General features: G+C 53.3%; 1 protein-coding gene across 2 annotated transcripts; it reads right to left on the minus strand.

Annotated features, from left to right (window-relative positions):
• Positions 1–1,338: 1,338 nt before the first annotated feature.
• On the minus strand, positions 1,339–25,840 carry OTUB1 (OTU deubiquitinase, ubiquitin aldehyde binding 1). 2 transcript variants are annotated; one of them, XM_054035530.1, is made up of 7 exons: positions 25,736–25,840; positions 20,883–20,944; positions 11,159–11,257; positions 10,478–10,596; positions 2,999–3,083; positions 2,476–2,670; positions 1,339–1,706 (listed from the first exon to the last, which is right to left on the minus strand). In XM_054035530.1, exons 1-7 carry the CDS (start codon positions 25,788–25,790, stop codon positions 1,509–1,511), a joined length of 813 nt encoding a protein of 270 aa, XP_053891505.1. In that variant the 5' UTR covers positions 25,791–25,840; the 3' UTR covers positions 1,339–1,508. The 2 variants fall into 2 exon arrangements, with proteins under 2 accessions (XP_053891505.1, XP_053891506.1); XM_054035531.1 differs by lacking the exon at positions 25,736–25,840 and adding an exon at positions 21,673–21,804.
• Positions 25,841–26,744: the final 904 nt, after the last annotated feature.

Raw genomic sequence — 26,744 nt, forward strand, 5'->3', positions numbered from 1 at the left:
TTAACAACCACAAGGTTCTTCTTTATTCATCTATTGACAAAGCAGTGACTGTTTGTTAGAGGGGCCCTCTCACCGGTGTACAGTATTGGGGTAGAGCCTCCACCTGTTGGCAGGAGGCAGGGCTCAACCGTGGGAAAACTAACTCTTGCTAGAATCCATCAGGGGCAGCAGCCGCAAGGTGTTCGGCCCCCACCCCTGGACCGACAAATCAACGCAATCCTTATTGAAAGGACAACACATGGCACTAACTCTGCAAGAGCCTTATTCCAACACCTTGAGGACAAGCTTCATCTCTCAGCTGGGCCTGTCTTAAGGCCTTGACGCATTTCCCTGAGCAAAGGAGTCTTTGCTCTTTTCTAACATGCCAGGCTAAATTAAGACAATAGCCGGCCCTGTAATAACTCTCGGGATAGCCTAGCCCCGGACTGTACCACCTCTGCTGAGTTGTAAATTGACCCATGCTGAGGCTGTCTTCTTTAATAAATGAAGTCCACCTTGAAACACTGATTCCAATCAGTGCTTTCCACTGGGCAATTCAAATCGAGGCAGTGTACTGACATGACCACCTCCATAGCAGTTTCTCCACAGAAGGAACCTGTTCTGGCTCATGCAGTCAACGGAGGCTCTATCTCTGCCTCTACTTGACTTTCCAGATGCAGGCACAACTTGATACCCTGGACCCCTAGCAGGAGCTGACCCATCTCTCCAAACACACACCACCACCACACAGGGGGCTTCCTGCATTGGAGGACACAGAACTTCTTCAGAATTCTGCCTCTGGGGCAGGGCAGCAAACACCACAGAGGGCCAGGGCTCGAGGAGGACAAAAAGAAACAAATACTGAATCGCTACCCATCCACCAAGCTCCCTTCATCCTGGGCACTCACCCACCCACCCAGGAGGATGAAGACAACAATAGCACAGGCAGGTGTTTCCTCACTTCCAAGCACACCACTTTGCAACCTCAAGACAGTTCTTTCAGGTGTTCTTTTCAGATGCAACACCACCTTACTTCTCAGCCTCTGGGGCTCACGGCCACAAGATACCAGACGAGAGGAAAAACCATCCAGGCTGTGTTCACAGAGGAGGGGGGTGAACAGCAGCCACAGCTACGTTCAGGGGTGCACCCTGCCGAGGTCCCACAGCAGCCTTCTCGGGTACCTTCCCTGCTCATGATGGACACTACATGGGACCACAGGCAGGGTCGGGGGAAGGGGGGCACTGGCCTGGACAGGCCCAATGGTGTTCTCTAATCCAAGGTGGGTGGGTATAGACAGGCCAGGGGACAACAGCTAACTGCCCCCTTGCAACCTGAACAAATCCACCAGACAAGCAGGCTCCATTCACCAGCATCCCCTTTAATAAAACACAGCAGGGCGAGTGTAACAACAGAAAACAAAGAGAGAGCAGCGCGCGAGATTACCATTTACAACCACAGAGACTGCCGGTAGGGGGAGGGAGGGGCCACGGGACGCCTGGGGGAGGGAGCGGAGGCAGCTGGACGGCACCTATTTATACAGGATGTCGTAGTGTCCCGGTCTGTACAGTAGATACACCTTGGGCTCCGAGCCCTCTGGGAAGACATGGGGGTTAGTGCCTCCACCCTCGCCCCGGTCCATGTACTCCACCAGGATAGACACGTTCAGGGCCTGAGCCAGGGCGATGATGTGGATGTGGTCGCTCTCTTTGCACATGGGTTCCACCTCCTGGAAGGGATCGAGTGGGAGACAGAGGGTTAAGGAGCCCGCCCCGCCCTACCTGGGGACTTGCCTACAGATGCTACCAACATCCTGCCTCAGGTGGGGCTCGACAGACCTCCCCTCCTCCTCCTATGGCTCCAAGGCAGATCACAAGTTTGTTTTGTCACCAAGCTCTCCCCGCCTCCAGCTACCTATCGAGATGCCAGTTGGCCAGGGCTCCGCACCCCCTTCCGCCACACAGGGGATTCCCGCCAGGGGAATTACCTAGGGATCCAACTGAGATCACAAGTCAGCTTCGTCTCAGTGACCTCTCTCAATGCACAGGGGACACCCTTCCGTTCCCTCCAGGGAACAAGCTGTGAATCCTACTCAGATCACACATGTATTGGATCTCAACCCCTCTCCCAAGGGCAGGGCAGGCTGGTCCTGCCCTGTCCCTTCCCCTGCCCCAGGAACCAACTGTGGATGCTACTGAGTTCATGAGTCAGCTGGGCTTTAGCACCTCCCGCCAATCCTCCTCAGATCACAAGTTGGCCGGGCCTTGGCCTCACTACCCAGAGATCGCCTCGACACAGGGAGGCGTTGGGCTGTAGCTCCCACTCCAAGACAGTTTGGGAGGGACAGGGGCACTCCAGTGCAAAATCATGCCATGGATCCTCCACCCTCAAATTCCTCGTGCTCGGTGTGGTGTCGGCACCGGATTTAGAGACAGCGGGGAGGGCAAACCCTGGGGTTGGAACCTGCTGCCCCCAACGGGCCCACGAGCTGCCCCTACCTGCTGGCAGAACTCCTTGATGCTGCGGCCTCCCTCGATGAAGTGCTCGAAGAACTTGCTCTCGCGCTGTAGGTAGCCGGAGGTCAGCAGCCTCAGGTACACCACCAGATAGTCGGAGGTGCTCTGGTCGTTGAAGGAGGCCAGGAGCTCGGAGACCGTGATCTGCTTTTCCACTTGCTCTATCAGGTCCATGAACTGGAGGGGCACGGGAGGGAGGGTGTCAGAGGCAGACCCCTTGCTCCACCACCCAACCCACTGCCACGAGCTCTCCAAGAGTCAGAATAAACAGGCTGGACTCTGGTCAGTTACAGTGGCACACATACGCAGTTAAGCTGGTATCCTCAGCTTAGGGAAACTGAGAGCCCAATGGGGGGGTGGGGGGGTTACATTAAGCCGCCCGGGTAGCCTGCAGGAAATCCAAGAATCAAACTCAGGTCTCATGAGTCTCAATCTGCTCTGACCATCCCATCCCATCTAATGGCATCTGCCCCCAACCCACAGGGGAGGGGGGGATATCACTCACTGTGTTATGGAAATCCTCGATTGTGAACTCTGTGAAGCCCTGGGACACCAGGTCCTCCTTGCTTTTGGCAGAGATATCCTTGAACCTGCATGAGATGAGATGGGGTCAGTATGGGCATCCTTTAAAAAGTGGAAGTTAAATCCTAGTGAGGAAAATAGAAAGGAGCATAAACTCTGACAAATGAAGTGTAAAAATATCATTAGGCAGGCCAAAAAAGAATTGGAAGAACAGCTAGCCAAAGACTCAAAAAGTACTGGGCCCAGTCCTATTCAACATATTCATAAATGATCTGGAAAAAGGGGTAAACAGTGAAGTGGCAAAATTTGCAGACAATACAAAACTACTCAAGATAATTAAGTCCAAAGCAGACTGTGAAGAGCTACAAAGGGATCTCACAAAACTGGGTGACTGGGCAACAAAATGGCAGATGAAATTCAATGTTGATAAATGCAAAGTAATGCAAATTCGTAAACATAATCCCAACTATACATACAAAATGAGGGATCTAACATTTAATTTAAATGTTACCACTCAAGAAAGAGCTCTTGGAATCATTCTGGAGAGTTCTCTCAAAACATCTGCTCAATGTCGTCGGCGATCCCTCGAGGTCAAGGATGATCTCTTTCACAGGTTTTATTTTTCATGGGTACTTTGGTGACTGAGGAGTCCGGTCCTTGAGTCACAGGCTCGTTGGCAGACGTTGCAGGTGGTGTTGGAAGACAGGGTTGGGCCGCAATTGCTGCATGACGGTTGTCTTTCCTTTCTTTCTTTTCTGGCATTTTTCTGTGACCAGGGGAAGGCGATTTTCCTCAAAAGTGGACGTTCCCTCTCTGACAAGTCTTTGCCGGTTATCCCTATCCTGGGCTGCTCTCCCCCAGTATGTGATGTCAATGCCACAACTCTTGATGTTTATCTTGAGGGTGTCTTTAAAGCATTTCTTTTGGCCTCCCCGTTTCCTTTCTCCTTTGGTGAGTTGGGCGTACAGCAGTTGTTTTGGTAAGCGTACATGAGGCATGGGCACACAGTACCTGCTCCACCTCAGCTGGTGCTGGATAATCAGGGCCTCAACACTGAAGATGTTGGCCTCTGTGAGGACACTGACATTAGTGCGATAATCCTCACACTTTATGTTGAGGATCTTCCGAAGAAAGTGCTGGTGTTCCAGGTGTTTTCTGTAGGTCACCCAAGTCTCGTAGAGGATAGTTGGCAATACCACCACTTTATAAACTAAAAGTCTTGACGGGTGTTCAACAATCACAACATCAGCACACTAGTATGTGTTGTGATTATTGTATCAGAGGGGTAGCCGTGTTAGTCTGAATCTGTAAAAAGCAACAGAGGGTCCTGTGGCACCTTTGAGACTAACAGAAGTATAGGGAGCATAAGCTTTCGTGGGTAAGAACCTCACTTCTTCAGATGCAAGTAATGGAAATCTCCAGAGGCAGGTATAAATCAGTGTGGAGATAACGAGGTTAATTCAATCAGGGAGGGTGAGGTGCTCTGCTAGCAGTTGAGGTGTGAACACCAAGGGAGGAGAAACTGCTTCTGTAGTTGGATAGCCATTCACAGTCTTTGTTTAATCCTGATCTGATGGTGTCAAATTTGCAAATGAACTGGAGCTCAGCAGTTTCTCTTTGGAGTCTGGTCCTGAAGTTTTTTTGCTGTAAGATGGCTACTTTTACATCTGCTATTGTGTGGCCAGGGAGGTTGAAGTGTTCTCCTACAGGTTTTTGTATATTGCCATTCCTGATATCTGACTTGTGTCCATTTATCCTCTTGCGTAGTGACTGTCCAGTTTGGCCAATGTACATAGCAGAGGGGCATTGCTGGCATATGATGGCATATATAACATTGGTGGACGTGCAGGTGAATGAGCCGGTGATGTTGTAGCTGATCTGGTTAGGTCCTGTGATGGTGTTGCTGGTGTAGATATGTGGGCAGCGTTGGCATCGAGGTTTGTTGCATGGGTTGGTTCCTGATTTAGAGCAACCACGCACCGCACCATAACAACTCTAACTCTGTTATACTTCTATATATAATACTTCTGTTAGTCTCAAAGGTGCCACAGGACCCTCTGTTGCTTTTTGTGATTATTGAACACCCAAGAAGAAAGTCTGCCAAAGGCAAGGCTGGCACAGTGAATTCTGTGCTGAATCTCGATGTCTATGTCTGCCCTCTCTGAGAGATGGCTGCCAAGATAGGCAAAGTATTCTACATTTTCCAGTTCTTCTTTGTTGATGTAGATCTTCCTTGCTGGATCTGATGATTGACCGGGGACTGGCTGGTGGACAACTTTTGTGTTGCCAATATTCAGAGATAGCCCTAGGCTTTTATAAGCTTCAGAGAAGCAATTGAGGGCTGTTTGCAGATCCTCCTTTGAGCGTGCAACTACAGCACAATCATCTGCATACTGGAGTTCGGCTACTGTTGCTGATTAGTTTAGTTCTGGCACGGAGACGAGAAAGGTTGAAGAGGTTGCTGTCAGTCTGATATTGGATGCCAGTGCCCTGTGGTAGATGGTCTTGGGTTAATGTTTTCCTCCTCTTGGAGGAGTCTTACAATGGTGATAAATTTGCTTGGGCAGCCAAACTTTGACATAATTTTCCAGAGCCTCACAGTTGACAGAGTCGAAGGCTTTGGTCAGATGGATAAAGGCCATATACAACTCCTGGTGGTGTTCTTGACATTTTTCCTGGATCTGCCTGGCTGTGAAAATCATGTCAGTGGTGCCTCGTGATGGTCTGAAGCCACATTGGAGCTCTGGAAGTACTTCTTCTCTAAGAGGGAGCAGGAGATTCAGTAAGATTCTAGCAAGAAGCTTCCCAGCAATGGAGATATTTGTGAAGATAAAAGGCCAAAGCCCGCCAAACATTGAGAGTGTGGAGCACACGTTCTCGAGGGAAGGTGTGTGGTTTGGGGTAGAAGGTCGGGAGATGTACGCACCAGTTGAGGTGGAATGGCAAGGCCACCTTGGGGAGAAATTTGGGATGGAGGCACAGGGAGACCTTGTCCTCGTGGAAGACAGTGAAGGACATCATGGCCTCCAGTTCACTAATGCGCTGTGCGGAAGTGACAGCTATCAAAAAGATCACCTTCATGGAAAGATGGGCAAGGGAGCAAGTGGCGAGTGGTTCAAAGGGCTGCTTGGTGAGGGCAAAAAGCACGAGGTGAAGGTCCCAGGAAGGAGTAGGCTTCTGGACGGCATGGAAGGCATTGAGAAGGCTGCGAAGGAAGTGGAAGATAGTCGGGTGAGTGAAGATGGAACCCCATCCACAGAAGGAAGGACAGCACTAAGCGCGGCCAGGTGGATGCGGATGGAGGAGTGGGCGAGGCCTGACAGAGAGAAAGCAGGTAATCCAGGACGATGGGAATGGAGATGGCATGCAGGTGGTGTTGCGCCCAGCTGGTAAAACGTTGGCTCGGTAACATGCTCAAGTGGACGAGCATCGGCTATGGGTAAGGATGTCGTGGACTGGGGAGGAGCATACATGGTATATGCGCAAACCCATCCAAATAGCAGGCCGTGAGATGGAGAGGGTCTGGGTTGGGATGTTGCAGTTGGCCGTTCGCTTGCGTAAGGAGATCCAGGAGACGGATCAGAGGACGAGCAGAGCGATGTAGGAGATCCATGTCCCAGTACTGGTGAGGCCAGGCGGGGGCAATAAGGAGAAGAGTCGTGCCGCACCTCGCGCAGGACTTGAGGGAGCAGGGGAATGGGCGGGAATGCATAGTGGAGGCCAGTGATCCAGGACAGGAGGAGGGCATCGCCCTGGGAGCCTGGGCGAAGACCTTCGTGAACATGCGGGGGGCAGTAGCGATACCGAAAGGGAGGACCCAGAACTGATAGTGGGAATGGCCCACCGTGATTCGGAGGAACTTGCGATGAGCGGGGTGGAAATGGGTATGGAAGTAGGCATCCTTCATATTGAGAGCCGCAAACCAGGCTCCACAGGGAAGGGAGGGGAAAATGAGGGGAAGGGTGACCATCTGGAAATGGAATCTGCAGATAAATTTGTTCAAGAGCTGGAGGTCCAGAATAGGGCGAAGGCTACCCCCTTTCTTTGGCATGGGAAAATAGGGGGAGTAGAAGCCCCAGCCCCGATAGGAGTGCGGGACAAGTTCTATGGTGCCCTTCTGCAGGAGGGCATCTGCTCCCTCTCTGAGAAGGTGGCAATGCGAGGAAGTGCTCAGGTGCTGCTAGGGTGGACCGTAGGGCGGGAAGGAGAGGAATTCCATAAGGTAGCCCTGGTGGACGATGTCCAGCACCCAGCCGTCAGTGGTAATCTGGCCCCAGTAGTGAGTAAAGGAGATGAGGCAACCCCAAAAATCCATCGGCGGGGTGGTGGGAGGCGTAGAGGAAGGTTCACGGGTCTCGAGGAAGGAGTCATAAGGGTTGCTTGGGAGGACATTGCGGAAAGGTAGATGTGGAAGAAGTAGCTGTAGTGGCGGAGCGTGGTCGTTGTGAACATGGGCAACAGTGGGAAAAGTCAGGCAGGCGCTGCGGGCAAGGCTGGTCTGTGGCATGGGGACGGGTCAGAAGGACGACCCTTGCTGGCGGCGAGCGGAGGACAGAGTACAGAGGCCCAGCGACCGGTGTGACAGTCTTTGAGAGAATGCAAAGACCCCTCCATCTTGTCACTGAACAATTTATTGTTCTCAAAGGGAAGGTCCTCCAGGGTGGTCTGAACCTCCTTCGGGAAGCCGCTAGACTGGAGCCAGGAGTCCTGGCGGGGGACGACCCCGAATGCCAGGGAGTAGGACATGGCGTCGGTGGCATCCACCGCGGCCTGGAAAGCTACTTTAGCCACCAGCCTGTCCTCATCCACAAGGTGTTGGAAGTCCTGCTGTTTTTCCGGGGGGAGGAAGGCCTGAAAGTCCACCAGCTTAGAGTACAAAAGGAAGTCGTATTTGGCCAGGTTGCTTTGGTAACTCGCAATATGGAATTCGAGCCCTGCAGAGGAGTAGACCTTGCGGCCCAGCAGGTCCAACTTTTTGGCGGCCTGATTGGGTGGCATGGAACGGAAATGCTGTTGGCATGCATGCTCGGTCACAGCTTGTACCACCAGCGAATTGGGGTGGGGGTGAGTGAAAAGAAAGTCCACGTCCTTCGCTGGCATGAAGTAGCGGCGCTCTGCCCATTTCAGGGTAGGGGCACAAGAGGCCGGGGTGTGCCAAGCGGCTTGGGCTGGCTGCATGTGGGCACTGTGAACAGGGAGGGCAGTGCGGGAGGGGCCAGGGGGTTGCAGGATGTCCAATAATTGGTTTTGTGGATCCTGGACATCTTCGACAGGCAGGTTGAGGGCTGTAGACACGCGTTGAAGCAAGTCCTGGTACTGCACATGATTGGAGCATCGTCAGGGAATGAAGAGGTGCCCATATTGACTGGAGGGGGCAATGGCGCTTCTAGCGTGAAAACAATTAGAGGCTTTTTGTACACAGAGGGAGGAGCGGTGGACGCTGGAGAAGGGCGGTGATGCAGGCAGGGTGGCACGCCAGGGTCGCAGTAGGGGTTTCATGCAGTCCAATAGGGCCAAGCATGGGGGTCACCAGGCACTGGCAGTGCCCATGGGTAGCGGAACCATGGATCAGCTGGCGGAGCGGACAGCTGATGGTATGGTTGGTGCCGGTATGGTTGGTTCAGGTCTGTATGACCGGGCAGGTGAGAAGGCAGTGTCCAGTTCTGAGGACCACTCAGAGTCCAAAGACAGGTCCGGTAAGGGTGGGGCTGTCAGAGCCAGCAGTACCAGCAGTGTAGGGGGGTGAAGGCCGGGTGATCTGAGAGTTCGTCCGAAAGGCGGGGTGGAGCAGCAGGCTGGAGCAGGAGCGGCTCGTCTGTGGCAGACGGTAGATGAAAGGTGCCTGAAGGATCAGGGCATGGAGGTGAGCCAGCAAACAGCAGCATGAGTTCAGCCATGGGCGTAAGAGAAGACAGACAGCCCAGAGTGTGCTGGGCTGGGCGTGTGAGTTTGGATGGTCCTGGTGGAGTAGAAGGAGCCGGAGATGACAGTGGTGGATCAGTCACCGTGGCTGGCGGAGGCGCTGTTGGGGTGCGGTGCCTGGACTTGTGCTCCGTGCGATACTTCCTCGGAGCAGGAGCGTCTGAATTGGTATGCGATTTCTCACCCGACCTGGCATGGCTTGGAGATGCAACGCTGAGCTTGGAGGCGGTCCCCGTCAGGGAGCTGCCTTTATGCCGATAAGCGTGCTTCTAGTGCGCACAGTAGGCTTTAGCCGGATGAAACTGTGCCACCAGTGCCAGGCAGGAAGGGCCCGGGTCGTGCTGGCCACCGGTGCCAGGCATCGGATCTGTGGTCACCTGATCCAATTGCGCACGTGGGCACACAGCCTCCTCCATAAGGAATTTGCGGAAGCAAAGTTTTCTAGTTTCCCAGGTACGAGGTGGCAACAAGCGACAGATGGAGCAGTGGGTGGAGATATGAGTCTCACAAGACAGCAGAGACAGCATTGGTTCTCGTCTCTCACGGAGAAGGAGCGCGGGGAGAAAGCACAGTATTTAAAACCAGCTCGCCAGGGCATAATCCTGGGCCAGGGAGAAGCTCCCAGAGGTGAGAAAGTCCAACGGAAACCTAAATAACTAACAGTTAACTAACAAACAGACAACTAAGTTCTAAGAACTACAGAAAAACTATATACAATGAACAGAAAGCAGTACTCTTAGCGAGCTATGAACACTGGGGAACAGGGGTTCCGACTCTGGCCGTGCGGCAGTAAGAGGGAACTGGAGCAGCGTCGACCCGCACAGCTCCTAGAGCCTTGGATGCACCACGCAGTCAACACACGACACATGTGTGGGTCAAGGGACCCTACTATGAACAGTTCCAGCTCCAACTCATGGCACACATGCACACCCACGTCTGGAATCCACATAGGGACCATCACTCGAAGAACTGGGAACTGAAGTCAGGAGTGCCGACCCTGTGCCGTAACTAAGATGAATAATCAGCATTTGTTTCAAACCCAAAAAGGGCGGATGGGGAGGGGGAAGGATCCTTACAGTCTAAGGAGTGTCCTCAAGTCGGGGAAGATGCCACACGGCCGGAGCTCTGACTTGGCAGGAGTCACACGCTGGGGCCTTTCCAATCACCCAGCCTGCCCTCTGGGATAGAAACGGGGATCCGTGAGTGCCAGGCTAATAATCCCCCCTAACTCTTATATGGCACTTTTCACTGTCAATCTCACAGAGCTTTACAAAGGCTGTCAGTATCATCATCCCCATTTTACAGATGGGGACACTGAGGCCCAGAGCAGGAAGGGACTTGCCCAAGGTTACCCTGGAGGCCAGCATCAGAGCTGGGAATAAACCCCAGGTCTCCCAAGTCTTAGCCCGGCACTCTCCCCTTGCTAGGCCCCATGGTCTCCCGCTGTCCTCCCACCACACTGACCCCCTTGTTGGGGGGGGGGGGGGGGAAGAGAGAGAGAGGAGAGCAGACTCCCGTCTCCCACAGGGCCCCACCCTACCGTTGCAGCTCCTTGCTGTCCTCCAGTAGGGCCTCCAGATGCGAGAAGCCAAACGCCCGGTAGAAGCAGTTGCCGTCGGGCCGCGTCTTCCGGATGTACGAGTACTTTTTGAGCAGGTCCTATGCAGAGCCGGGGGAGGCACAATTAGTCCCTCATAGGGAAAGGGGCCGGGAGGTTAGTGGCCAACAGTGCCACATAAATACTAAGCGTTATTACACCTCCTGCCCCTACCAAAGCCTGGCGGGGGGGGGAGGGGGCCAGAATTCAGGGCGGCGGGGGGAGGGAGCGGGCAACTTAGAGAGGGGAGTCTGAGGGACAATGCCAAGGAGGGGTGACTGGGGGACTGCGTGGGCAGGGAAGGCCAGGATTTTCAAGGGTGTGTGTGTGAACCTAGTGAGAATAAGCTGAGGAGTGGAGGGGGTGGGGGAGGAGAGGCCAAGATTGAGGGGCTGGGAGGGAGAGCTCGAGGGGAGGCTGGGGGACTATGGAGGGAGAGAGGTCTGGGATTTAGATGTCAGGGTGAGGCAGGCTGGGGCCTGCAATTAGGAGATGGGGGAGCCAGGAGGAGCTGGGGACCTAGGTGGGATCAGACAGGAGGACTAAGGAGGAAAGGGCCTGGAGTCATGGGGCTGGGATTTGGGGGGAGGGTCCTAGAGCTGGGAGTGCCCAGCTGGTCCCTACCTTGATCTTCTGTTGATAGATGTGATCGTCCTCCGCGTATTCCTTGTACAGAACTGACAGTTCCAGTCTGTCCGACACCAGGGGGTTCTGTACGGCGATCTGGAAGGACAACGGAAGGCGCCGTGACACTAGCGGGGGGGAAGCGGTGACCATGGCTCCCCAACCTCGCTACGGAGGCACCCTGAGCTAACAGACACCCAGGACCTACAGCAGGAGATCTGGAGCTGGCTGCAGTCCCTCCTGGGAGCTGTAGTCTGGCTACCTCATGCCCCCATTCCTCTCCATAGGCCAGGGGACCCCGCTGAACTACATCTACCAATGCACTGCCTTCAGTGTCTTGCCAAGCCATTGCCATGCCTCTTGGGAACTGTAGTTCAGGTGGCTCATGCACCTATTCTCCACTATAGCTAGGACCCTACCAAATTCACGATCCATTAACTTCATGATTTCAGCTATTTAAATCTGAAATTTTATGGTGTTATAAGTGTAGGGGTCCTGACACAAAAAGGAGTTTGGGGGGGAGGGGAGGGTCACAAGGTTATTATGGGGGCGGAGGGTTGCGGTACCGCTATCCTTACTTCTGCACTGCTGCTGCCGGCAGCACTGCAGTCAAAGCTGGGCAACAGGAGAGCGGCAGCTGCTGGCCGGGAGCCCAGCTCTGAAGGCACAGGTGCTGCCAGCAGCAGCACAGAAGGATGGCATGGTATGGTATGGTATTGCCACCCTTACTTCTGCGCTGCTACCTGCAGAGCTGGGCGCCCGGCCAACAGATGCTGCTTTCTGGCCACCCAACTTTGAAGGCAGCACAGAAGTAAGGTTGGCAATACTACTGTCTCCCCCCCTTCCCCTCCAAAATAATCTTGTGACCCCCCTGCCACTCCCTTTTGGGTCAGGGCCCCCAATTTGAGAAACACTGGTCTCCCCTGTGAAATCTGTACAGTATAGGATAAAAATCTGTATAGTATAGGGAAAGACCTGATTTCATGGGAGGGGGGAAGGGGGGGGGGGAGACCAGATTTCACGGTCTGTGCTGCGTTTTTCATGGCTGTGAATTTGGTAGACTTCCTGGTTGGCATATACCTCCCATGAGGGCCCACAGTCCCCCCTCTATGCAAGAGAATGCGACAGCCATGGTACATCATGAGAGATGTAGTCCAGCTGAAAAGCCCAGCCATAGAGGAGAATGAGAGCACCAGGCACCTGAACTCCAACTCCCATGAGGCACTGCAGCAGCATTTCAGAATCAAAACATTTCAGTTTTCGGACATTCAGGTTGGGATTTTTTGACAGAAAAAAAAACCCACCACCTTTTTCCCAGGGAAGAGGAAGTTACTTACCTGTCACTGGAGGTTCTCGGAGATGTTTGGTCCCTATCTGTATTCCACTGAGGGTTACGCATGCACCACGTGTCCGGAGCCAGAGATTTTGGAAGTAGTTGTCTCTGTTGGTCCGCATGTGCCCCCTTGCCTCGCGCCTCATGGTTTCACCCGAGACGATAAAGGGTGGGACGGACCAACCGCCTCTCCAGTTCCTTCTGCACCACAAATTGAACAGTTCCACAGCAGAGGGGAAGGAGAGTGGGAAGTGGAATACAGATAGGGACCTGGGACAGGGTGCTGGGCAGGAACTCCTGAGCCAGCCCTCTGTCATACCAGCTTCAATTAAGGTAGGTAAATTGGAGCTGGCTAGAGAAACCTGCACCTGATTGGCAAATGGGAAATAGCTGCCAGCCTAATTAGCCTGGGGCTACATACAGGCCCAGAGGAAGGAAGCAAAGGCGGAGCCAGAGAGTGGAAGGAGAGCGGTAGCCCTTCCCCCCTGGGTGCAGAAGCGGAGAAGTCCGTAAGGCTGGAAACCCAAGCTGTATGTGGTGGGAAGCTGGTGGGAGCACACGCTGTAAATAAACTGCACCGGTGATTGCTGAGCCCCAGGGTCTCTGAGTGGTTTGTGAACGCAGCAGAGGCAGGAGCAAAGGGGGCCCTGCTTCACCCTGCTACAGGACCACACCTCTCGAAGTACCCTCAGTTACAGGTAAGTAACCTCTCTTTCTTTGAGTGATGGTCCCTACTGTATTCCACGGAGGGTGATTAATGAGCAGTACCTAATTCAGAAGAGGGTGCGAGGACGGGGGTGGAACAGCTGAACAGAGGACAGTCATGAAGAACAAGCGATCCATCTGAGAATCTTGTACCAAGGCGTAATGCACAGAGAAGGTATGTCATCCCCAATGCCACGTGGCTGCCTTGCATACTTCTGAAAGCGGTACGTTGTGAAGGGCAACCGCAGTCAATGCTTGCGCTCTTGTGGAATGGGTTCTCACCCCAAGGAGTGGAGGCAGTCCTGATAACAGAGAGTTATGTACCCCAAAATCCACTGTGTGGAGATCGCCTGCCCCTTAAGTCTTTCAGCTATTGCGACAGTCTGAGGACTTCTGGAATGGTCTTGTCCTCTGCAAGTTTAAGGCCGGAGCCCTGTGGATGTCGAGGGAGTGCAGGTACTGCTCCTCCGCTGAGGCGTGTGGCTTCGGAAAGAAAGCAGGTAAGCATATGGGTTGGCTGAGATGAAAGCAGGATACAACCTTTGGCAGAAACTTGGGGTGCAGGCACAGGGAAACTTTGTCCTTATGGAACGTGGTGAAAGGGGGTTCTGCCATCATAGCCCCAGTACGCCTATCCTTCTCGCAGAAGGAATAGCTACCAGGAAGACAACCTTCATGGAAAGAAGGGACAGGGAGCAGGAAGCCAGTGGTTCGAAGGGCAACTTCATTAATGTTGAGCGAACGAGGTTGAGGTCCCATTGGGGAGTGATAAGTTGAACAGGTGGGAAGGTTCTGAGGAGGCCCTTCCAAAACCTGGCAGTCAATGGATGTATACATATGGACTGCCCTTCCACGGTAGGGTGGAAGGCACTGACAACTGCTATGTGGATCTTAACGGAATTGAGAGCAAGTCCCAATGTCTTCACGGACAAAAGGTAGTCCAGAAGAAGGGAATGTCCACTTCATCAGAGGCTAAACCCCTTTTTGGGCCCAGTAGGCAAAGCACTTCCACTTGGCCCGATAGGAACGCCTCGTGGACTCCTCCCTGCTGCTCAAAGGGATGTCTTGTACTGCTGACAAACATTCCCATTCTAGCGAAGATGCCCATCCAAAACTAAGCTCTGAGGTGAAGCATCTGCAGATCGGGATGCCTGATCCTGCCGCTGTGTTGTGAAAGCTGTTCTGGGAAAGCTGGCAGGAGAAGTGGAGGACGAGCTGACATGTGGAGCAGCTGTGGAAACCAGAACTGGCATGGCCAGAACCGGGTGATCAGAATAACGATGGCCTTCTCCCTGATCACATGGAGGACTCATGGCAGGAGTGTCAGAGGGGAAAACGCGTAATTGATCTGCTCTGACCAGTGGAGGACAAGGGCATCGCTCTGGGAATGGGCGCCAAGCCTCCCCTCATCTCCTGGAGCAGTATGTGGTGCACTTGCTGTTGGCATGGAAGACAAAGAGATCCCTGGTCAGAATCCCCCATTGGCTGAAAATCATAGAATAGTAGGACTGGAAGGTCTTTGACTTTGAGAGGTCATCTAGTCCAATCCCCTGCACTCAAGGCAGGACTAAGTATTATCTAGACCATCCCTGACAGGTGTTTGTCTAATCTGCTCTTAAAAATCTCCAATGAGGGAGATTCCACAACCTCCCTAGGCAATTTATTCTGGTGCTTAACTATCCTAACAGTTAGGAAGTTTTTCCTAATGTCCAACCTAAACCACCCTTGCTGCAATTAAAGCCCATTGCTTCTTGTCCAAGCCTCAGAGATTAAGGAGAACAATTTTTCTCCCTCCTCCTTGTAACAACCTTTTATGTACTTGAAAATCATTATGTCCCTCTCAGTCTTCTCTTCTCCAGACTAAACCAACCCAATTTTTTCGATCTTCCCTCATAGTTCATGTTTTCTAGACCTTTAATCATTTTTGTCACTCTTCTCTGGACTCTCTCCAATTTGTCCACATCCTTCCTGAAATGTGGTGCCCAGAACTGGACACAATACTCCAGTTAAGGCCATATCAATGCAGAGTAGAGAGGAAGAATTACTTCTCGTGTCTTGTTCACAACACTCCTGCTAATACATCCCAGAATGATGATTGCTTTTTTTGCAACAGCGTTACACTGTTGACTCCTGTTTAACTTGTGATCCACTATGACCCCCAGATCCCTTTCTGCAGTACTTCTTTGTAGGCAGCCATTTCCCATTTTGTAGGTGTGCAACTGATTGTTCCTTCCAAAGTGGAGTACACCTCTACCCCGATATAAAGCGACCCGATATAACACAAATTCGGATATAATGCGGTAAATTGTGCTCCGGGGGGGGGGGGGGGGGGGGAGGGGGGGAGAAGGGCCGCGCACTCCGGCGGATCAAAGCAAGTTTGATATAACGCGGTTTCACCTATAACGCAGTAAGATTTTTTGGCTCCCAAGGACAGCGTTATATCAAGGTAGAGGTGTACTTTGCATTTGTCCTTATTGAATTACATCGTATTTACTTCAGACCATTTCTCCAGTTTGTCCAGATCACTTTGAATTTTAATCCTATCCTCCAAAGCACTTGCAACCCCTCCCAGCTTGGTATCATCCGCAAACTTTATAAGTGTACGCTGTATGCCATTATCTAAATCACTGATGAAGATATTGAACAGAACCAGACCCAGAACTGATTCCTGTGGAACCCCACTCAACATGCCTTTCCAGTCTGAATGTTGTTGACCATAGTGTCGTGAAGCTCCCATTCGTGATCGGCCACAAATGTCCTGCTGAGAGAGTATGCAATCATGTTCTGAGCCCCTGGAAGATAGGCTGCCAACAACAGGATCTTGTGGGCAATGTTCCAATCCCATAGACGAACCGCTTCCGCAGAGAGTGTAGTCGATCTTGTGCCCCCATGCTTATTGATGTAATAAAACAATGGTGATGATGTCAGACATGACGAGAACACAATGCAAGCGAACAGATGGAAGAAATGCATGACATGCTCACCGTAACACCCGAAGCACCAGGATGTTGATGTGCATTCGAATTCCCGAGGGGTCTGGGTCCCTTGCACCACATGCTCCCCCATGTGGGCACACCATCCGGAGAGTGATGCATCCGTGATGATAGTCATGTCCGACAAAGATGAGAGGAACAGTATCCCGATGCAGACCTGTCTTGGGTATGTCCACCACTGGAACGAGGAGAGCACCTTGGGAGGCACTGACAGCAGAAAGTCCGTGGTATATCCTGTGGGTGACTAGACTTTTTGGAGCCACAGCTGAAGTCAGCAAAGTCGGAGGTGAGTGAAGGCAGTGACGTATGTGCAGGCTGCCATGTTGCCAAGGAGGGATAGGCAAATCCTGACAGAACAGAAGGACTGTTGACTACTCGGACGATGAGTTCCTGCAGGGTCTGGAACCTGTCCCACTGTAAGTAGGCTTGTGCTGAGACTGAGTCGATGGAAGCCCCTATGAAATGCAGGGATTGCGTGGGAACCAAAGTTGATTTTTCAACATTTACGCTTACCCCCAGGGAAGAAAGTAGTCCGAGTAACATGGAGGTCGAGGCTCAACCCTTGTCCCTGGACCGCGCTGGTAGCAGCCAGTTGTCAAGACAGGGGAATATAAGGACCTTGTGACGCCAGCGGTGGGCCGCTATGACACAGAAAATTTTGGTGAAGACCTGTGGAGCAGTGATGAGTCCAAACGGTAGGACTCCGTATTGGAAGTGTTCAGGGCCTACTGTGAACGTCGAGAATCTCCCCATCTATGCAAAAAATAGGTGCCCTGCATAACGAGACCCATAACACACATGCCTCTTTCTACGGATGGTATGATGGCTGTTAAGGTGACCATACGGAACTTTAGTTTGTGTATAAAGCAACTGAGGTGTCGGAGGTCCAGGATTGGTCTCCACCCGCCCTTCTTGGGTACTAGAAAATAAGTGGAATAGAACCCCGCACCCTGATAGAGCACGTTCCTACAGACTATTGCTCCCCTTTGCAGTAGGGAGTTGACTTCTAGAGTGAGGATGATGTCGTGAGAGTGGTCCGTGAGGAGGGGCTGGGGCGGGGGTGAGGTAGTGTCATTAACTCAATCTTATAGCCATGTTGAATGACATCCAGGACCCACTTGTCCATTGTTGTCGCACTCCAAGCTGGTAAAAAGTTGTCCACCAGGCAGAAAAGGAAGGCAAGCGGCTGGACCTTATGGGTCGCAAGGTCTTCTCGTCAGCTAGCCTCCAATTTCAGATCTTGAACTACCAGGCCTTATTGACCAAATATAACTTTCTCAACTGAAAGTAAAGTCCTCCAATTTACTGTAGTTGCGACCCAGAAGGTCCAACCACTTGCCCTCCTTGTCCGTCAGGGTGGCGCATGGGTGCTGCTGCCTGGCCTGCTCAATGGCCACTTGGATCCTGAGAGAATTGGGTGGGGGTGAGAGAACAGAAACTCAGACCCCTTAGCTGGCACGTAGTACCCCTTTTCTGCCCCCTTGAGGGCAGGAGCGCCAGTGTCTGGGGTATGCCTAATGATACAAGCCAGCTGAAGAATGGCATCGTTGATTGGTAGAGCAACCCTGGTCAGTACCAAGACCTGAATGTCGGTACCGAGGCCTGAAGGTTGTCCAGAAGCTGATGCTGTTTGTCCTGTACTTCCCTCCAGTGGTATATGAAGAATCTGTGTAGGAGGTCCTGGGACTGGTGAAAGTAATCTAGGGGTTGGAGGGGGAACCAAGGTCACTGTTGTGTCTGGAGAAGATGACGGAAATCGTTCCTGTTCCGGTGGTACCAGACTGAGTGGCTCATCCTCCAAAACCAGTTCCAAACATCTAATCGAGTATGCCCAAAACAGGGATGGGGTGAACCCTCTCTTGATGAATGGGAAGGCTCTGAAGGTGGATATTGAGGCCAGGGTCCCCAGTAGGGCCAACAGGATGGATCCAGCAGATGCTGCAGAGAGCCCCACGGAGCAAGATACCAGTGGCTTCTCTGCTGGGGTAGAGGAGGGTACTGGCACTAAGCTGGTAGATATTCGTAGCGGCGGTAGGAGATGGGTGGCCCCTGCACCCCATCCAAATCCTCCAATGAGGAAAACTCAGATCCTGGTTCCAATGCCAGTAACGTCGGAAGTGGTGGAACCATATAAACCATAGGGGAATGGGTGGAAGCATGACTCAACTGCGATAAGTCCTGGGTTAGAGATCGTACCTCCCTAGGCTCAGACTGTAGAGCAGATGTGGGCAAACTACGGCCCGTGGACCGACCGTCCTGCCCAGCCCGAGCTCCCGGCCGGGGAGCCTAGTCCCCGGCCCCTCCCCCACTGTCCCTCGTCCCCCGCAGCCATGTTCTGGCCCGCCGCTCCCTCTGGGCAGCGTGGGGAGCACAGCTGGCTCTGGCCAGGTCTCGTGGCTGCGAGCTCCTGCTGCTGGTAAGGGGGTGGGAGGGGTTGGATAAGCGGGGGATCGGGGGGGGCAGTCAGGGAGGAGGATGCGGTTGGATGGGGTGGAGGTTTTGGGGGGACGGTCAGGGGATGGGAAACAGGGAGGGTTGGCAGTGGGAGTCCCAGGGAGCTTGTCGGGGGGGGGGGGGATGTGGATGGGGTCAGGAGGGCAGTCAGGGGACAGGGAGCAGGGGGCGGTTGGATAGGGGGGTGGGAGTCCCGGGGGAGGGTGGTCAGGTGGCGGGGGTGTGGAAAGGGGTCAGGGCAGTCAGGCGACAGGGAGGTTGGCTAGGAGGCAGGGGTCCCGGGAGGGGGTGGTCAGGGGACAAGGACCAGGGGGGTTGGAGGCTCTAAGGGGGGCAGTCAGGGGGCGGGAAGTGGGAGGGGGCAGAGGCCAGGCTGTTTGGGGAGACACAGCCTTCCCTACCCGGCCCTCCATACAGTTGAGCAACCCCGATGTGGCCCTTGGGCCAAAAAGTTTGCCCACACTTGCTGTAGAGGAAGGTGTGGAGACCTCATTTCTTCTGAAGCAAACAGTTCATGAGGCCCAGGCGCTATCTCCAACCTCCCCAGTGTTAATGGCACGCGCTCCGCACCTGGAACTGGAGCTGGAGCAGAGGATGTTTCGAAATCGATGGTTCTGTTGACTTAGAGGTGGCTGATTTGGAAGGTGTGCACAGCTTGGTACTGGTGAATCCATTGGTCTGTGTGATTTCTTGTCATGCTTGTGAGACTTGGAATGTGCCACTTCTCCGTGGCTGGAACTCGTGGAAGGCGCATTGCCCTTCTTGGGTCTGGAGGAAGACTGACTGCCATGCTTATGCGCATGCTTCCTTGCCTCCCAACTAGGCTCCAGCACGGGGTCCATAGTACTGGTACCGGCATAACCAGACTCAATCTCTGCAGTTAGAGGTGCACTCCTGGATTTCTCAGGCTGATGTACGGGGGTGGTTCCCTAGCCTGGATCCAATTGCGGCTTCATGGCGACCTCCATGATGTGCTTTTTGAGGCAGAGAGCCCAGCCTTCTCGGGTATGCCTTGGGAAGGACAGGCAGATACTGCACCTGGATGAAACGTGGGCTTCTCCCAAGGATCAGAGCAGCATTGGTGCTCGTCGCTGACTGAGAACGAACACGGGCAGGAGACGCAGATCTCGAACCCTGGAGTCTTCGGCATAATCCAGAACCCAGATGTGGGTGCTGGATTGGGTGGGAGGGAGTGGTAACAGATTCTCCAAAGTCTCTTATCTCCTAAAAACTACTACTAAACGCTAAACTACAGTTAAAAAAAAACAAGAATAAAACTAACTATGTACAATTCAAATCCTTTTTATTTTCAAGTGTGTCAGAGACGAGAGGACACTACTAGCTCTGACTTGGACCATGCGGTGGTGAGAAGGAACTGGGAACGCGGTCAGTCTGCCCTGCCCTTTGTCGCCTCAGACGAAACCATGAGGCAAGGGAAGGGCGCACGTGCAGATCAACAGACGCTAATACTTTCAAGACCTCTGGGCACACAACGCGTGCGTAAATCCTCAATGGACTACAATAGGAACCATCACTCGAAGAAGCAGATGATGCTTTTTGCGGAAATTCTGCTGTCAGAAACCTGATTTTTTACAGAAGAGCGTTTTGATGGAAAATTTTCAATGAGCCCTCATGAGCCCCTCACACCAGTACACAGTGCCCCCATGCTGCCTAGCACCCTTGGACTAGGAGCCCCGATAACACCTCCTCTAGCCCCCCCATCCCCATCTCTTCCTCCCCCCTCTGCCCCTAGGGCCCTGACAACCCCCCAGCCCCATCTATTCCCACACCCCACCAAGCCTAAATCCACCTCAGGAGTCCCAACCACTCCCTACTGCTCTCCCCTAGATATGGATCCCAGGACCCAGGAGTCCTGACACCCGTACCTATGCTCCCAGTTTTCTGAGCCAAAGGATGGAGCTGGGGGTGAAGGACAGCTGTGTCCTCATAGGTTAGCAGTGGGAGCAATTTGCCCTCATCTGAGCAGCTGCAGGTTAGGGGGAACATGACTGAGGCTACATGCAACCCCTGTCAGTGAGATTTGCGGGGTTAGCATAGGGAGGGCAGCGGACAGGTACCAAAACCCCAACATCCCAGAGGCTGGAGATGGAAAGTGAAACTACCAGAAACTGTGAAGGGAGAGCAAGTACACGAAGGCCCCTCTGAGATCCACCCACTGACCCCTCTCAGATCTGGCAGACTACTTTCCCCTGCATCCAATGACCCTCTGAAGCCTCACCTCCTGCTGGATGCGATCCTGCTGAGCCATGATGGCTTCGTCATACGCCAGACAGTTAACTCCTGGAAGAGAAGAAGAGATGGAATGAGATGCTTAACCCACGCCAGATGCACCCCAGCCATTTCAGACCCCCGTGATCTCCAGTCTCAAATGTCACCCCCCCACACCTTAGGGGTCACCATCCTGCCATCAAGATGAGTTCCCCAAGGTTCAGTCTCAATTGACCTTTGCTCCTGTCACCTTTCCTTCACGCTGGGATGGCTAACGCTGCCCGAGACAAAACTCTATCTGCACAGTTGGAGGGGGAAGGCTAGTCCTTTGGGTCAGGTCACTGGGCTGAGATTCAGGAGATGTGGGTTCAGTTTCTGGCTCCGCCATAGCATTTGAGCGAGTTCTTTCATCTCTCTGGGCCTCCAGCTTCTCCCTCTGCAAAATGGGCTAATGAGCTTCCTCTGCTATTAGGCTATGAGCTCTCTGGGGACTCTCTCTCGCTACGTGTCTATGCAGTGGCCAGCATGATGGGTTCCCTGATCTCAGTCAGGGGAGGTTGGAGGGGTCCTGTCCAGCTCCCGGCCCAATGGGCCTTCCTCCCCCAATACTGATCAGGGAAACCTGCACAGCGCCCAGATCAATGGGGTCCCCGATCTAGGTAAGAGATCAATTTGTGCATCATATTGCCAAAATGACCCTTTCCCTTCAAGGGTTAATTTTTGAGTTCAGACAGCAAATATTCTCCCGGGAGAAGGTAGAGCAAACGGAATAACCCCAACACAAGGAAACCAACACTGACCCGGAAGCTGAGACACCAAAAGGGCTTGCTTTACAAATTCCTTCTGTAACACAGATATTCTTCTTATTCAGTAAGAAGTGTAGCTGTAACTAATCAATGCATCTCTCTGTGTGCAGCTCCAGCCAGTGGCCTCTGCAGAGGTCAGAATTTGTCTTTTTAAGCTCAACTCATTACAGGCACAAGTAGCTCTTTAGCAGACAGAAACTGAAGCTATTGTTTGTAAATATCATTAGGCGAATCCATTATGCTTTTGCTACAACATGCATTGCAGATATTAAGGCGACACCATCAGCTTCTAAACGGCCACGCTTCTGTCCACAAAAGTTTGGCACAACTAGCAGCTAAGATTTGAGGATCTTGTTGACACACAAAAGTTGTGTCGCTTTAACTAAAGGCATCGATTTTTAAGAGCCCCGGGGATTAAGCATGGACACAAACTCCCCAGCAAAGTGGTGGATTCTCCATCTTAACACTGGAGACCTTTCTGGAAGAGGCTTGAGTCAGCTATAAGCGATTGGGCTAAATACAGAAGGAAGTGGGTGAAATGACCTGATCTGTTCTATACAGCTCAGACTAGAGGTTCCTGCACTCTATGAATCACTAACTACACTGGCTGGTATAGCTAGAGCAGCACAACCCCTAGTGTGGGATGCAGTTATACCCAGTATACAGGTGCTTTACTCTGGCATAATTTATTCCTGAACAGAGGACTGAAAGGACCTCTTGGGTTATGGCCTCCAGGACCTGCTAGTGCAGGCAGCCCCGTCCTATCATCCGACTCAGAAATGTATCCAGCTCCATTTTCAAACTAGTTGGGGTGTTTACTCCCCACTGCTCCTATGGGGAGGCTATTCTAGAACCTCCACTGATGGGCGGAAGCCTTCTCATTGCCAGCCTCCATCGATTCCTGGCCAGTTTACCCCATCTGCTCTTGTGCCAACATTGTCCTATAGCTTCAGTAGTTCTTCTCCTTCCCTGGTGTAAACCCCCCTGGTGCATTCACGGAGTACAAACAGATCCTTCCTGAGCCTTCATCTGGGCAGGCTAAACAACGGGACTCTAAAATTCACAGAAATTGCAGGGGGATTCGAGGGCAAAGTTCGATTAAAGCCCCTGGGCCTCAAGGAAATGATCCCTCCTCCTAGCCTGAAAATCTATGAATAATAAACCACAATAGTGCGATAGCTGAAAATACATCAATTCAGTGAGCCAGATCCTTAGCTTGTGTAAATGCCCTAGCTCAGCGTGAGTCCCTAGAGCTACAGCAATGTACATCAGGTGGGGATCTGTCCCATTGAAACCGCTCTCCCATCCTCCCTCTACAATCTCCTCTATATCCCGCAACATGATGTCACCCCTCTTTTACAGATTGGGAAACCGAGGGATAATAATTTTGAGCAAGGCTTGGAACCCTGAGCTTCACCTTAAACAAGTCTCCCAAAGATGACTAACTTTCGGGTGTAAACAGCCTCCTATTTATCACTGCTACCCGTCCGCCTCTCAGTGCTGTCTGGCTTCGTTCAAAGACAGAGACGAGCCTTGCCAGCTCTGCAGGAAGATGAGAAAGCAATTTGGGCTCGTTCCATTGCATACATCACTGGCAGATGGGAGTCCCCAAGTCTGACTCCCAGCCCAACGGCATGCATCCCTGCTAATGCAGTACAGATCCCCTCTCTTGCTCTGCAGAGACCACATAACACAAGGTGGAAAGAACCACATGGGGTGCACACGCCCCCATTTTCCTCAGCTCACTGAGGAAGAACCAGGATACCCCACAACAAGAGTCTTCCCCAGAGCAGACACAGACGGACCACAGCCCTATTTTATCAACAGAACCATCTGGATCAGAGTCCAGAACTTTTCTTGCTGATGTGAACCGGTACTAACTCTACTGGGGACATCTCAACCAAAATAGCCTTTATTCTGCAAGAATTTAAACTGTGTCTATTGGTAATACTCCGGGGGCAAGGACTGCACTTAAAGGGGGCAAAGCTGATTGGGAAGCTACTGGGTAGGGAGAGAGGGTGTCTGTTTTCTTCACCCCAAGCCACCCTGGATGCCCCTCGTTATACAGAGCCATCGCTTTTTCTAACAGTTCCCCCTCCACCTTTAAACAAACAATTAAGACATTATTTATTGCTCTCAGTTAGGGATGGGCCAAGCAGGGTTTTAAGCAAAACCATCTGGGATGCTTGATGGGAGTGGGGGGATGTGGGGTGCTGGGTTTCGAGGAGGAAGAAGGTAATCAGAGGGTATTGGGAACTAGGTTAAGGGAAGGACCTGCTGATGGGAGTTTTAGGACTCCCTTGCAACAGGTGATTTGGTTTGGAGGTTCTTCCCTCCCACATCAGGTTTCCTAATCCTCACCACATGACAGCAAGAAACATGCGACCAAGTGGAGGGAATGTCCCCAGGGGCCCAGAGAGGAATCCTGCCTCACAGAGAAGTCATGCTGGGGTGGGCACAGACCCTGCTGACGTGGTGTGGGGTGGGTTGATATAGGTCAGAGTGTGGGGGCCAGGTCTGTAGGCCTCAGGGAACAGATGGTGGGACTCCTGTCCCCCATAGGGATGGTGGTGGAGATGGAGATCATATCGCTCAGAGAGGTGCTGCAGGGGGCGGGGGTGCATACAACCAACGAAGGAGCAGAGTAGGATATATATTAAAGTGTAACAAGTGGGGTGGGGATTCTCATTGCCAGGGTGAAGCAGAACCTGTCTCCAGGGCCTCTGCTGATGGAGGAGCGGGTCAGGGCAGGGCAGGCTATAGCATGCATTGCAGCGAGACTGGGGAATCCTGTGTCACATGGGCAACCACATCTCTAGGCCTCAGGGCACAGATGGGGCTGGATCCTGCTCCCGGGGATGCTGGGGGTGGGGTGGGCTGATTGCTACCATTGCAGGATCTAGGCAGAATGGGTTGGTGCATATTGGGAGGGGAGGGGGCACTAGGCCTCAGGACACTTTGTGGAGAGTCCTGTCTTTGGGGTGCAAGGGACACCCTGTATACTTGGAAGAGGAGGGAGTTGGAGACAAGGGAGTGACCTTTTCCCTCGGGATTATGCAGGGAGGGCAAGTAGGTATTGGGGGGGAAGGGGAGAGAGTTTCACATCCCTGCTGATTGTGGTTGGGGACAGAGAACAGCTTCCAGGAGACATGGAGAAGGAGGCAGATCCTGTGTGCATTGGGGGAGCAGTCTGAGATTTGGGGTGAGGGGAGGCCTTTCCTGGAGAAGGGGATCATGACCCCAGGGGATGTGGGGAGACAGATCCTGTGTGCATGTGAGACTGAGGATAAGGGGAGGAGTTTCCTGTGGTGAGAACTTTGGGGTGCAACTCCTAAGAGGAGACAGGTGTGTGATTTGGAGTAAGACAATCCTCTCCCATAGGGAGGAAAGCATGTCTGCGATTTGGGGAAGAAACCATTTCTCTGGGGTTTGGGGTGAGGGGAGGAGCTCCCTGTGGGGGAAGGAGGGTCCAGTCCCTTGGGGGAAGGTTAGGGGGGAAAGTGATTCCTGTGGAAGAGGAGGTGAAGTGGGCAGATGAGCGAATCTGGGGAAGGGACCTATACTCTGAAGTCTGGGGGAGCCAGTTCTGGGAAGGGGTATTCGGGGGGGGGGGGGAGGAAGGAGTTTCCTATGGGGGATGCTAGCAGGGGAGGGAAGCAGAGCCAGGATCTGGGGGGCAGGGAAGGATTTTCCTTTAGGGGGCTGGGCTCTGGGGGAGAGAAGCCTGCCCTGGATTCGGGGCAAACCTTGTCTCTGCGGTCGGGGGGCCTGGGCCTTGGGGAGGAACCTTTCCCTGGGGAGGGGAAGCCAGGCCTGGGGGAAAGGTACAGCCGAGGCTCCTGTCCCCGCGCCACCCTGTCCCGCTCTCTGTTACTGGGGCAGGGCCGCATTCGGCTGGGGGGCTCCGGGGGTCCTTGTCCCTCCCCGTGGGGGGTGGCAGGGCCTTGTCTCTGGCTGCGGGTATTGCCGGTCCGGGGGTCCGTCTCTCTCCGGGGGTCCCGCCCCTCCCCCTGCAGTGCCTTATGGGGGGCTCCCCGGCCGCCCCTCCCCCCATTACCATCCGTGTCCCCCCCCAGCGGCTCCGGCTTCTGCAGAGGCTCCTCCGCCGCCATCTTTGAGCTGCAGCCCGCACCCAGCAAGCGCTTCCGGGGCACATCGGGCCCCAACGCCGGAAGTGCTTCCTCCCGGCCCTAGCAACCGCCCCTAGCAACGCCCCCGGTGGCAACTAGACCACTCCCACTTAGCAACACAACCCCAGGCTAGGCCCTCCACTGATGGACCTCGAAGGAGGGGTGTGGGCGCCATGGTAACAGGATGACACCCCATGCATCTTTGGCATGACATCACAGCATCCTGCTCAAGCCACTCTTCTGTGCCATTGTGACATGATAATCATGACACTGCAGTGGCCCCATGCAATCTATCATTGATGTGCCATTGTGATGCCATCATGTAACATCAGGGGCCTCGCATCAACCCACCCTCTCCTGTCACTATGACACCCTCACATGACATCATAGCAGCTTCATGACACCCCTATTCTTATGCCCTTGTGATGTCATAGGGACCTTATGACAACGCACCCCCATGTCATCAAAGCACCCTTGCATCAAAACGCCATTACTGTATTATTATGACATCATAATTTAACATCACAGCAGCCTCGTACAAACCCACCTGCAACAGGCTGCGCTGCTATGACAGCATGTGACATCCTGGCTGCCTTGAATCCATTGCCATTAGCGTTAGGGTTACCATATTTCAGCAAGCAAAAAAGAGGACGGGAGGAGCCCCGCCCTAGCCCCTCCCACTTCCCGCCCCCCCCAGAACCCCCAACCCTCCCCCCGTTCCTTGTCCCCTGACTGCCCCCTCCTGGGACCCCTGCCCCTAACTGCCCCCCAGGACTCCACTCCCTATCTAAGCCTCCCTGCCTCTTGTCCCCTGACTGCCCCAACCCTTATCCACACCCCCACCCCCAGACAGACCCCTGGGACTCCCACGCCCCATCCAACCACTCCCCACCCCCTGACAGCCCCCCCCCCAGAACTCCCAACCCATCTAAACCT

Source organism: Malaclemys terrapin, chromosome 7, assembly GCF_027887155.1.
Source record: "Malaclemys terrapin pileata isolate rMalTer1 chromosome 7, rMalTer1.hap1, whole genome shotgun sequence".
In the NCBI taxonomy this organism is placed as follows: domain Eukaryota; kingdom Metazoa; phylum Chordata; order Testudines; family Emydidae; genus Malaclemys; species Malaclemys terrapin.